A 12940-nucleotide genomic window follows, 5' to 3' on the forward strand; every position below is an offset into this window, starting at 1 on the left:
GTAATTAGAAAACAAAGGAGAAAGAAACTGTCATTTCAATCTCCTTAACAAACAGTGAAAAAAGTCATAAATTCTTCCATTATAGTACAGTCATTAACTGAAAAAATATGAGCAAAGATAGAAAAAATTATATATATGTATATAATTTGCTAAAAGTGACTTTAGAATAGATGAAAAATCTAAAAGGACCAATTTATATAAGACAAAAGTTGAGGAAATGGCAGGGGAAAGAATACCCCTCAGATGAAAATAATGCTTCCCCAAAATATTATCATAAATTCCACCAGTTTACAAGAGAAAAAGCTGCTCCCATTTCACTATTAATAAATAAAAATAAGTGGACAGGGAGGCCTGGCGTGCTGCAATTCATGTGGTCGCAAAGAGTCGGACACAACTGAGCTACCGAACTGAACTGAACTGATGTTTGTATATAATAAACTAGAGGCAGGGAACAGGACAGCAAAACTGCATAAACTTTCTCACAAGATATTTAAGTAAGAGTAGGGACTAATTATTTTGTTTTTACCGAGATCACAGTTCGTGGAAGACGAGGTCCTCTGTGAAACTTTGGGTTTTGTATCCTAGGCTGAGACACTGTATTAATACTGACTATGGACAGATTGCTTCTTGGCATAGGCTGTGAATTGTTTAGAACTGGAGGTGAAGGTGGGTCACTATTACTGGATGTTTCCTAAAGAAGGAAGAGACAGATATGAAGCCATTTTAAATGAAATTCCTGTCATCTTTAAAGGTATTGAGCAAATTAGTTAACTGACTTATCACTACTTTACTGAAAAGCCCAATAAATCCCAAACTAGCAGAGTAGTCCTACCTAAAACTAAGCTCCACAGCACCACCTAGAGGTTCAGGTACCTAAATTACCTCTGGCTTGAAAGCTCTTTTATTCGCTAGAGATTTAAGTAGCTCTTCTCGAAGCAGCATTTCCTCCTCTTCTTCCTCATCTGCAAAAGGTGGTTTTGGAGGTTGTTCTGGATCTTCAGGTGGAAGAGGTGGTAAAGGTGGTAGAGGAGGTAGAGGTTCAAGAGAAACACACAAGCCTTCCACATAAGGCTGGCTCAAAGGTGGTACAGACTAGTTAATTTAAAAAAAGAAGAAATAATAATTACCATGCAAATTTTGCTCATTCCAAGCGTTTACTGCTACAGCAATATAAAATTAGAAAAAGGCAAATATCAGGTTATTACTTTACTGTAAGAATAAGTGAACTAAGTATACTGGAAATCTTAAAACTAACCCAAATTCAATATTCAGCCAATAAAAAGTATAATTTTTACAAAAAGTTAAAATCAACTGTAATTTAATTTATGAACTTCATGATAGAGAAATCAAATTTTACAGGATCTATCTCTCTAGGTGACTACCTGAAAACAGATATTTAAGTAAAAATTAAAAATTAGGAACCAAAGGGATTCTGGATGGGAACAGTCTAGAGTATAAGAATTAAATGTGAGAAATCACCACCACTACCCTCATAAAATCCTTGTGAAATGGCTTCTTAGAGAGCATCTGTAAAGATAGTTAATTTTACCCAAATCCCTGCATTTGCACACATTTTTGCTTCAAAGACCTTCCAATATTTCTCTTGGCACTTAAAATGATTCAAGGAAGAAAGAAAAAATGTTTCGCTCTCACTCTCTACTCCAATATTCCCCTCATCTTAAACTTCCCAGGAGGACACCAGGTGTCTGCCTAGCACCTGTGAAATAGCAAAGTTCCTACTAACCCATTAAGAGAGAACCAGTGTGAGCTCCAGGTTCTCTCAATCTAGAGAAAACTTACAAATCACTTAGTGATTCCCCCACTTCCTTTTTTATTTTTTTAACAGGGGACTGGCAGTTCTTTCAAAAGTAGGTTGAAAAGAAATGAACTTTTCTTTAACTAGTCAATGCTTTTCCTTTACTGAATTTTCAAATTAAAAACAACTATATAATCAAAAGACGAAAAAGGAAAAAGCTTCTAGAAGAAGCTTCAGTTCAGTTCAGTCGTTCAGTCGTGTCCGACTCTTTGCGACCCCATGAATTGCAGCACGCCAGGCCTCCCTGTCCATCACCAACTCCCAGAGTTCACTCAAACTCACACTTAAATCCCAATTACCCTCTAAAAAAATCCAAACAGATAATTCTTATTCTGCTTAAGAATATATTTTCTGAGGAGCAAAAATAAAGAAGGAAACATGCTAAATATTGAAAGAAAGTCCAACATGAGACTAAAAATTAGCTATGAAAAAATCTACCAGATCGATAGCCTGCCAGTAACTAATATAACATAGATTTCATAGCTATTAATTCTGGCAAGCAGACTTTATGCTCTCAAACCTAACTATTAACTACACGCCAGCTTTTCAAAACAAATTAGAAAAGACACAAGGCAACAAAACTTTCTTAGAAATCATACCAATCCTCACTTACAGAAACCTGAGGTGGTGGAGGCAAAGAAATAGATGGTGCTGGAGAAAAATACCCCAATGAACATTCAGAGAAGAATGGTGGTTGCACTGGTGAAGGAGCTGTTAAAAAAATTTTTATAGGAATTTAATAACATATATTCAACAGGAATAAATTAAATTTATAGTATTTTTGAAGACATACAACTAAATCTAAGTAAAGTACAAGTGAGATTGTATTAATCTCCAATAAAATACTTAACCTCCATGAGACTACCTCTGCCTATTTATAATTGCTCTTATATCACTATAAAGTTAGCCATCCACTTAAGCTGATATTTAGTCCCTCGAAAACTTTTCTACCTTGTTCTACTTTTCACCTACTTGTGGTAAAAGGGAATAAAGCAGGAAAGGCTTTTATTGCTTTTTGGAAAAAAACATACTTTTTAAGAAATAATAAAACAAAAAATTCCCCTGAATCTCTCAAAGTATCATAACCAAAGGAAAACAGTGATGTGGTGACTCCATTCCTCCCTTAATGTGAAGAAAAGTGAAGAAATGGACTATTTAAATTGAAGAGAAAGCAAAGAGGACTAGAATGAAAAGAATTACCTATTACATTTAATCATTAACGTATACATTTTTTTTCAAATTTAGTAATTCTGAAATAGTTACTGATTCATCTCAGTTAAATTGTTAGCATTTTTTCCTTGGTAGCAGATAAAAATAGCTGCTTATTTTACCTTCAGTGGTTTCTTTAGACTCACTGAAATCTGACAGACTTGAAGATTACTCTTGCTACCTCTAAACCATGTAACCTTTAGGGAAACTTAATATTTCTTCTTTGCCCCAGTTGTCTTTCAAGTCAATATGAGTATTAACCACATGACTTATATGGAGCTGATTTGTGACCCAAATGATGCCATTTGATTATATTTTTTATATTATTTTTTTTTACAAAATTCTTCTAAAGGGTAAATCATAAAATTATAGAGTAATAATAATGTCAATATTTGAGAACTACAAAGAATCATTTTCAAGAACTTAGAAATAATTAAAGGCTGAGCAAAGAGAATTATGACATGAAAATACAAGATTATTAAATATGAAGCTAAACATTATAACCTGAAAATGAGCTTTTGCTAAACATTACCAAATCATATAGATTCTGCCTTCTCTCTAGACACACTAAAGTGGAATTCTAGTTTCATTTGGTCTCACAATACAACCACTGGAAGAAAAACACTTATCATATGACCTTGCAAGTAAGTATTCTAGTTTCTAGAACGCTAACGGCATTTTGTTGTCTGCCCCATTCTTATGTGCTTCAATTAGCAAGAGGATAGGTCCCTCACAGTCCATTACTCCTGAAAATCAACTAAAGCAAGTCTCTAACTCTCAAGGATGGCCACATCCTAAACTGCACACTCTAACTGAGGTATAGCCATAACAGTTGTATCAGCTGATCCTAAGGCACCACTAGGATCACTTTCCATCTCCCTATTCCTACAAAGCATCATCAGAAGGAGAAAAGAAGCCTGAACAAAAGAAAGATTTCTTTTTTTGACTAAAATGAAGAATGCCTTAGACATAAAGATACTTAAAAATAAAGAAAGATTTATTTGTTCATTTGTTTTTTAAAGCAGTGTTCTCACCTTTCCCACAATATTCACTTCTTAGATCAAACAGTTAACAGCAGAATACTGCCTTTTTTATTAAAATACTATACAGGAAGAAATACTAGAAAATAAAGGTTAATACTACAGTCTGAGGTTTGCTTTTGAAGTATTTAACCACCAAATAATGTCTTTGGTTGTACAACCTACCAGCAAATTCATTCTACATTTCTTTCAATGTTTTGGGTAGCTTCTTGACCATTTTCTACTTAATAATTGTGAATGTACAAATGTTTTAAGTTTTAGCTCATACCTGGAGAATTGGTTTCACTATCTGTATCCATAGCAACTTCTTCATAGTTATCATATTGATAAATGCCTCCTCCACTATCAGTAGCTTGCTTATCTAAGGATCGTCTCAGGTCAGGATCTGAAGACTAATATACAAGATTTATTTTTAGTTTCACAACATTTTCTGTCTTAGTCTATTCTTAGGCTCGAAATTATAAAACAATTAATAGTTATCTTTTACATAGAATAGTATCAAAAATCATGATGATCCAGTTAGAACTATCACATCTGATTTGGGAAACTCAATATACATGATAGGTACATTGTGGCTGACATTTTATAACTGTCAGACAGAAAATGAAGCTAGAAAATACATGTACAGATGAAATCCCCCAGTGAGCTGAGCCACTAAATAATCAGCTATTCCTCTAGAAAGTAAGATGACACCAAGATCAGAAATACTAATGGCCCCTCTCTGCAAATTAAGAAATCAGATAAATGAATTCATGTTTTATGTAATCAAGCTTTATTTAGAATATTGCCCAAATAATCCATTAACATTTCAGTTATGAATAAATTAATGATAACTGAAAACTAGAAACTCTTGGTCATATGCTTGTATGTTGTTTTCTTTTTTTTTCACTTCTTACAATCTCCACTTGGAGACAGTTTATAAGAATTTAAAAATTAGCAAAACCTATCCAAATGGATACAAATAATGCACAATACTTTTCTATAAAGAGATTTCATCAAAGTACTTTTCGGAAGCTCAAAGTATGAATAGTTAATAAATTCCTTACTTAAACAAATCTAACCCTTGACTCCCTACAATTAAAGAGCTCTTACTCTTTAACATCCCTCTATTCTTTAATATCAATAATACACTTGTAAGTATAGTCTCAAAGCTCAGAATTCTGAAATTTGTCACTGCTAATAGCACCAGATCAATATTAAATCTCCAGTTTACTTCCTGACACCAGCCATAAAAGGCAATGACTCGTCCAGCCATTATCAATGACTTACATAATAAAGGTCACAAATGCTTGATAACTAAAGTAGCCACATGCACTAAGGCTAGTATGATATGATGATTTAACTTTCTTATAAATAGTCCATATCGACTAATTATGATACATTTCTAATTCTACATTACTAAACAATGGAAAATTAAAAGGGAATAGTAATTTTAAAAATAAGTTCTCACTGCAACTCAGGAATGCTTCTTTCTTCTAAATAGAAATGGACACAAAAGCCAAAGGGAGGCTTTTCTAATCATAATTTTAGTCTACTTCTTCTATTTCTAGCATCTATAACTATAAAAACAATTCATTCTCAATTATAACCTACCTTCCCTTCTTCCCAAAGGAATTTTTTATATATAATGAGCTCTATCAAACAAAAGAACTTAATACTGTTTCCTAGTTGACTGAATTTATCAGCTAATACAAGGATACTCAAATTTGAGTAATATTTTGATTTTGTATTTTTGAACTCCTTACTTTACTCCTTGATCTCCTCTTTCCACCAACCAATTTCATAAATCGATTGTACTGTTCTTCCTGATTTGAGAGATCTCGAATTTTTCTGATTTCTTCTTCTCTTTTCCTTCTCTCTTCTTCTTCAGCTTGCTTACGCTGATCCTCTTCTTTCTGTCTTTCCTGTTCTTTTTGCTGTTGTAGTTTCTTCCACGCCTTTGTCTGCTGCTTCCTCAATGCTTGTTTAGCTTTAAAAAATATAGAAACATCAGCATCTATTAGAGTTAGAATTTTCAAGAAGATAGAGAAAACAAAGCTTTAATAATTATTTTAATTATTAAGTTCTATTTATACAGGACTGTCCTTTATTCAGGGCCCTATATAATTCCCCAACTCAAAACTTTCTGAATTAAAATCTAGAAACTATATTGATATAGGAAATCAATTAAAAGAATTTAATAGAAATGATCACCTGTAGTGCTAACTTTTTTGGCCGAATGTGTTTTTGTACTGGTTTTAACTTTTTGCTGTACAGTTTTCGTCTTAGTCAACTTTTCTTTACTTTCTTTCATCACCTGCTGTTCTTTCTGTTGCCATTTTTTACTGGCTGACTGAAGAGCCAAAAGACGAAGTTGCAGTTCAGATAACTCCTCTTCATCTTCACCAAGCTTCTTTAACAAAAGAAACAGTTGCCATTTAAAAATTCTATTTGACTTTAGACATATTACCAAGTCAAAGCTGCTATAAGATCAGAATTTAAAGTTAATTTTAAGACAAATACTTAAATAGTAAATACAAATAAAATAAGGAAACTGAATAAGTTACCATAGCCCTATACTCTAATTCAGGCCCTATAATACAAACTGAAGATCAATCTGTAGAAGGTTTATGTACACATGAGAAGGGTTAGAGGGGGAGGGTACAACTGACGAAAAAAAAGTTTGAGACTGGCATTTAACTGCTTCCCAAACAAGAGAAAAAATCTGACGGCAGTGAATGCAAGAAGAAATCAACCCAGGGCGGGTAATGACCAAAGAACAAAGTGGTTCCTTAATCATGGGCGTTTACTAGCCTTACAAGTACTACACAGAACAGGTACAGTGAAATGTCAAGATTCAAATTCGCAAACTTTTAAAATATATTTTATAATTCTTCAAATCAGTTTTGAAGGAAAAAATACGTCAAGATTTGCTTATATTTGAGCATTCCATGTTCTAAAGGTAGATATTTATCTGATACGGACAATATTTTTAACACCCAAGACTTCTTCAGAGAAGCTAAAACAGGGAAACAGGTTAGGAATAAATGTTTGAGAACTTTTTTCCAATTGAAATAACCTTTACTTTTTCACTGTATTTTTTTTTAGGTTAATTTTAAAAATTATCTATTCTGTATATTTTAGCTAAAATGTAACAGAAAATGTCAGGCAACCTAAGCAAAAGTGTTAGACAGAAGTCCATGAGACTTTGGAGGGAGGGCAATAAGGGGGTCCTTTGGCATCCCCACTCCTTGAAGTTCAACACAAAGTTGTGCATGTTTGTCCTTTATGTGTATAAATAGAAAAGGAGAGGAAACTAAAAAGAGGCTAAGACTCAAAAAAGTGAAGGCTCACTTATTTAGTAAGTGAATTGTAATTATACTTTTAAAATCAAATTAAATTAATTCTTAAACATAGAGAAAACAGTAGAGTCTATCTAGTGGTTTAACCTTCTACAGACTATTACAAATCCCTAACTGAACTACCATCACATATTTCGGTAGTTCAGTTTACCCAAACCAGGATATAGTTACTCTTTGCTTTCTTGGTAAATATATGTAAAAAATGAGCTGAAAAATTATCATGAGTCTTTTTTACTCTAAGTCATTTAATCATTTAAACATCAAATTCTACTGCTTGGTACTGAAGATCTAGAGTCATGCTATCCAAAAAATGGAACCAGTAAGTCATGTGTGGCTATTTAACTAAAATTCAATGAAAACTTTAGTTTCACAGCCACAGTAGTCACATTCCAAATATTTAATAGGCACATGTGGTTAAAGCTACCATACTGGAGTGTAGATATAGAACAGTTCCATTATTATAGAAAATTCTATTGGGCAGTGCTGATCCAGAGTTTAACTAAAATAAAGCTATCATTACTGTTCCACAGAGACTTAAAAGTCTTTGACTATCTTTTGCTACTTGCCCTTGTGGAATGAAAGAGACCACTGATTCTGTCACTCAAAGCAGCTACTTGATCAGTAAGAGTACTGAAGCTCATTCAGACTCCGTGCTCTGATATCTAATTCTTATAAAACTTTAAGCAAGTCAGTTTATCTACACATGTGAACTTTAGTTCTTCTGTAAGAGATAATGTCAACCTACCTTATAGAGTTATTGTTAGGATATTCAAAACTATATATACATATATACATGCATGCCTGTGGGTATATCTGTTATTTTATCACCCTTAAATTCAAGACCATCTCTTTCCTAAAACTTCTAAGCTGTTTTCATTTCAATTTACTCATAGAAAGAAGAAACTGAAGATATTTCAGCTGTCTAATTCAGCAAACAAAGGCTTGGCCCAGTGAATACCTATTAAACGTCAAACACAGTGCTTGATGCTCTTGCACTTTACCCTGCTGAACCTCACAACAATCCAGAGAACAGATGACATTAAACTCATATTGTAGAAAAGAAAACAGAGGCAAGTAAAGCCTAAGCAGCTAACACAAGATCACCCAGCTATTAAGAGGAACTAGAAGTGGACACCAGGTCAAGGTGTAACTTCAAAGCTTCCTCACACAGCATAATCCTTCAAAATTAAGAAAAGAAAATGTCTGGAAGAAAATTAAAAGTTTCAAAAAACAAGCAGAAAGTTCATCTATCGATACATATAGCATTTCAATTACATATGTTAATTGAATCCAGTGGAGATATTGATATTCCAAGATCTCTCTCCAGATTTTATCTTTAAGGCTTATATCAAAATGGAGGTACAGCAATGAATAAAAAAAAAAAAAAGAAAGTAAAAAACAAGACAGAACTTTCCATTCAAGAGAACAGAGTAAAGCAAAACAAGAATCAGTCTTACAGACATATCCAATCCCACAAAGCATTATCTTACCTTTTCAGATAGAATATCTGAGGCACTAATTCTTCTGGTTAAATTTTGTTCCTTATCTTCTAATCCTTTAAAATAAAACAGCATACTTTGAATGCTTTAAAAGACTGCTACAATCAATTTAAAATAAAATGCTATGTGATATTTATACTAGTAATTATTTTTAAAGGTCTCAATAAAGGGTTTCATTTTCTCAATCTCTCAACCAAAAGGAAAGAATGTTGCCAGATGAAAATCTGAAAAAACTTTCCATATCAACTTCATTTCTGAAAGTCAGAAAGGCAAAAATAATTCAAAACATTAAAATACAAATTAAAACTGCACTATGATAAAAATGACTTCTGAATTAAAAACAATTATTTCAAATAAGAACAGAATTTAGAGTAGACAGGCAAAAAACAAAGCTTCCTTACTAAATAGATAACACATAAAAAAGAATATGTGATGATTAATTCAAACCTTTGAAGCTGAAATGAATTCAAACATTTAGAGATAGTATTGATTTATTAAAGAAATGTCCTCAGGACTTTCCTGCTGGCGAAAATGTACTTAAAAAAAAAAAGGGGAGAAGAAATGTTCTCTACTTATCCAGAAAAGTATTTGCAGAAGTAGATTAAATGACAACAAAATTAAGTCCATCCACACATTTTCCAGAATTCTAGCCTTGGACCCATATTTCTGATTAAGTTATTACAAAATCTTACCTAAATATTATCTAACCCAGGCTTCCCTGGTGGCTCAGTGGTAAAGAATCCACCTGCCAATGCAGGAGATGTGGGTTCAACTTCGCAGGGCTTGGGAAGATCCCCTGGAGAAGGAAATGGCAAACCACTCCACTATTCTTACTTGGGAAAACCCATAGAGAGAGGAGCCTGGGGGGCTACAGTCTGGGGTTGCAAAGAGTCAGACATGACTTAGCAACTAAATAACGATATCTCCTCTATGACAGCTCTACAAATCACACAATAAAGTTATAGTACCTACGCAACGGTTATGAGACTCTTTCATAACTAAAACAGATTATGTTAAAAACTAAAAATCTCTCTCAAGATGACACAACTGGATTCGCAAAGCTAGGATTCAAACTAAGTCTAAACGCCAAGCCTAGGTTTTTTTCCATAATACCACTGCCAGTATTCCAAATATCTTAACTTGATTGTTCAAGATCTACTGGTAAAAGAATAGGCAACTTATTCAATACACAGAATTAATCAACTACCCTAAAAACGTAAATGGAAGGCAACCACCAAACTTTGAGTTATGTCAGTTCTGCCACATTGCTTGTTTTGGAAATACGAATTTGTTGCAACATGACTGCCATATTAGAAAATAATTTGAGGACAATACAAATTTCCCATTTGCTTACGTACAATTTGCGTCCAAGAAACACTACAAGAATGCAGAAAGCCACACCCAGCTGATCCTAGTAGGAGCCATGTAGGAACATACAAACCCCACAGACTCTGAGCCATCTACCAGCTCTTCAGTTCACTGTACACCCATCCCCATCTGGTGTTACAATTTACTCTCCAGTTTCAAATAACCTCCCTTGCTCTACTCACAGTAACTCGTAAGTGGAGCTGCTTCCACTTGTAACTTGTAGGCTGCTTCCACAAGCACATTTTAGGTCTTTTTCAAGGTAAAGTGACATTATAGTATTTCAGGCATTTTTACCCATTTAATGTGTAAACTTGAACCACCATTTTTATTAGACTCCAATCTTTTTTTTTATGTACCACTGACAAGGTTTTTGAGTGTTTTTTCCCCTAACATGATCTGCCCATAAACCCTATGGTTTTTATTGTGTAATTCCACAGTGTAGTGATTTTCAGGAATGCATGTCACCTTAGAGCAAAACCGACTGTACTTTAAAGAATACCAGAAGAGTAATAACTATTACATAAAAATTAACAAGGAAAATTAAAAAAAAAAAAAAGACAGAGTTTCCATAATAAATGTAAAAAGAACTGAACTTTCCTCATACATGAGAGGAAATCATTAAGTTAGGCGAAGTCTATTAGTTGATGAGGCTCTCTATAAAAAGCTGGCAGCACCTCCCTGTCAGGGAAGTAAAAGCAACCATCTACGAAGCTGGCGGATACCTAATGAGCACGTCACCTGAAAAACAAGCACAGACCATAAACTTCAGACCATAAACCCAGCTTCACACAGAGAATAATAAAAGCAGGGTACGGTGTAACTGACCAAATACGTGGTTGGCCCTTTTGTTCTACCACTGTCATCGGTCTTTACAACATCATTATATCAATTCTTACTCAAAACTTCCAAAATGAAAATGGGTCTTGTGCAGCCATGTAGAATTTTTAAAATTATTACCTGAAATTTTAAACTGAGCAAGAGATAATCAGGATTTGGGGGTAGCTGAAACCATAATAACTGGACTTTCCTGGTGGTTCAGTGGTTACAAACCCACCCGCCAATGCAGAGGACACGAGTTTGATCCCTGGTCCCAGAAGATTCCTCATGCAAGGGAGCAACTAAACCCATGCGTCACAACTACTGAGCTGAGCTCTAGAGTCTGTGAGCCACAACTGCTGAAGCCCGCATGCCCTACAGCACGCGACAAGAGAAGCCACCACAATGAGAAGCCCACACGCCAACTGGAAACTTAGCCCCTGCTCGCCACAACTAGAGAAAGCCTGCACAGCCAAAAATGAATAAATAAAAAAAAACTGTAACAACTGAGAACCACCACGGAGAATAGAACACCAAAGATATCAACAGATAAGGAGTTACAAAGGAAAAGTATTATAAAAAAACAAACAGGAAAATCAGAAGGAAGTTGTAAGAAATTACTGATGTGTATGGTATCATTGAAACACTGAAATTTCAAGATTAATGAGAAAAGTATCATTGAATGTAACAGATGTATCTACTCCCTATAGAATACTCTCAAAATTGCAGCCAGGGTGAGCCTTAGAGAATACAAAACAAATTATGCCAATCTTTTGCTCAAAATCCTGTTTCACTCAGAATAAAAACTAACGTTCTTGTAAGATACTGCATGATCTGTCCCACCCTTTATCTCTGACCTCTTCTCTCCCACTATTCATCCCCCTCACTCCCTCTTCTTTAGTGGCACTGGCTTCCCTGTTATTCCTCAAATGTGCCAGTACCCCTCTGCCTAAGGGTCATTACTCTATTCATTGAGTCTCAAAGTTTAGCAGGTATCAGAATCAACAGGAGGGTTTGTTAAATACAGACTGCTGGGCCCCATTTGCAGAGTTTCCTCTTTAGTAGATCTAGGGTTGCTGTTGTTCAGTCACTCAGTTGTGTCCAACTCTTTGCGACACCATGGACTGCAGTGTATCAGGCTTCTCTGTCCTTCACTATCTCCCAGAGTTTGTTCAAACTCATGCCCATTGAGTCAATAATGCCATCCAGCCACCTCATCCTTTGTCATCCCCTTCTCCTCCTGCCTTCAGTCTTTCCCAGCAGGGTCTTTTCCAATGCGATCTGGCGGAGGGCCTGAGAATTTGCATTTCTATTAAGTTTCCAAGTAAAGAAGGTCTAAGAACCACAGTTAAAAAAACCAATACTCTAAGCTATCTATTCTCTTTGCTTGGAAACCTCTTTCCCACAGGTATACATTTGGCTATTCCCCCACCATCTTCAAAGCCTTTGTTTAAATCTCACCTTCAAATTCAGGCCTCTCCTGATCACTCATTAATACTGCAGCCCATACCCACTGCCTCCATTCTAACTTACTTACTGCTATGCTTTTCCTCTCTCTACAACTGTTATTTAGTCATCATAATTATTGTTTCCTCTTCTTAAAATGCAAGCCCATGAAGGAATAAATGAGTGTCTATTTTGTTCATTGATGTACTCCCAAGAACCTGGAACAAAGCTCAACTAACTTTTGAATAAATGGAATAAAAATGAAATAAATGAAATAAAAAATGAAAGAAAATGGACAGTAAAATCTGCAACTAGGTTAAAGTAATCTTGCCCTGAGTAGTTTCAGTACTCTGGTAGGGGCAGAAAAGCAAACCGCACTGAGGTAACAAGGAATGAGAGGTAAAG

General features: G+C 34.7%; 1 protein-coding gene across 7 annotated transcripts in view; it reads right to left on the reverse strand.

The window, feature by feature from the left end:
- Nucleotides 1-12940, reverse strand: part of ZFC3H1 (zinc finger C3H1-type containing) — a 50206-nt gene that overhangs the window by 25843 nt on the left and 11423 nt on the right. For 5 of the 7 annotated variants that reach the window (XM_061415516.1, XM_061415513.1, XM_061415515.1 and 2 more), the window contains exons 3-9: nucleotides 8897-8961; nucleotides 6259-6457; nucleotides 5811-6034; nucleotides 4334-4457; nucleotides 2430-2527; nucleotides 883-1092; nucleotides 527-691 (exon numbers count right to left, since the gene is read on the reverse strand). In XM_061415516.1, the coding sequence (XP_061271500.1) occupies nucleotides 527-691; nucleotides 883-1092; nucleotides 2430-2527; nucleotides 4334-4457; nucleotides 5811-6034; nucleotides 6259-6457; nucleotides 8897-8961 (1085 nt within the window). The remainder of the gene's footprint in view (nucleotides 1-526; nucleotides 692-882; nucleotides 1093-2429; nucleotides 2528-4333; nucleotides 4458-5810; nucleotides 6035-6258; nucleotides 6458-8896; nucleotides 8962-12940) is intronic. The other 2 variants (XM_061415514.1, XM_061415512.1) reach the window with 1 other exon arrangement.

The sequence above is a fragment of the Bos javanicus genome, chromosome 5, assembly GCF_032452875.1.
Source record: "Bos javanicus breed banteng chromosome 5, ARS-OSU_banteng_1.0, whole genome shotgun sequence".
Lineage (NCBI taxonomy): Eukaryota > Metazoa > Chordata > Mammalia > Artiodactyla > Bovidae > Bos > Bos javanicus.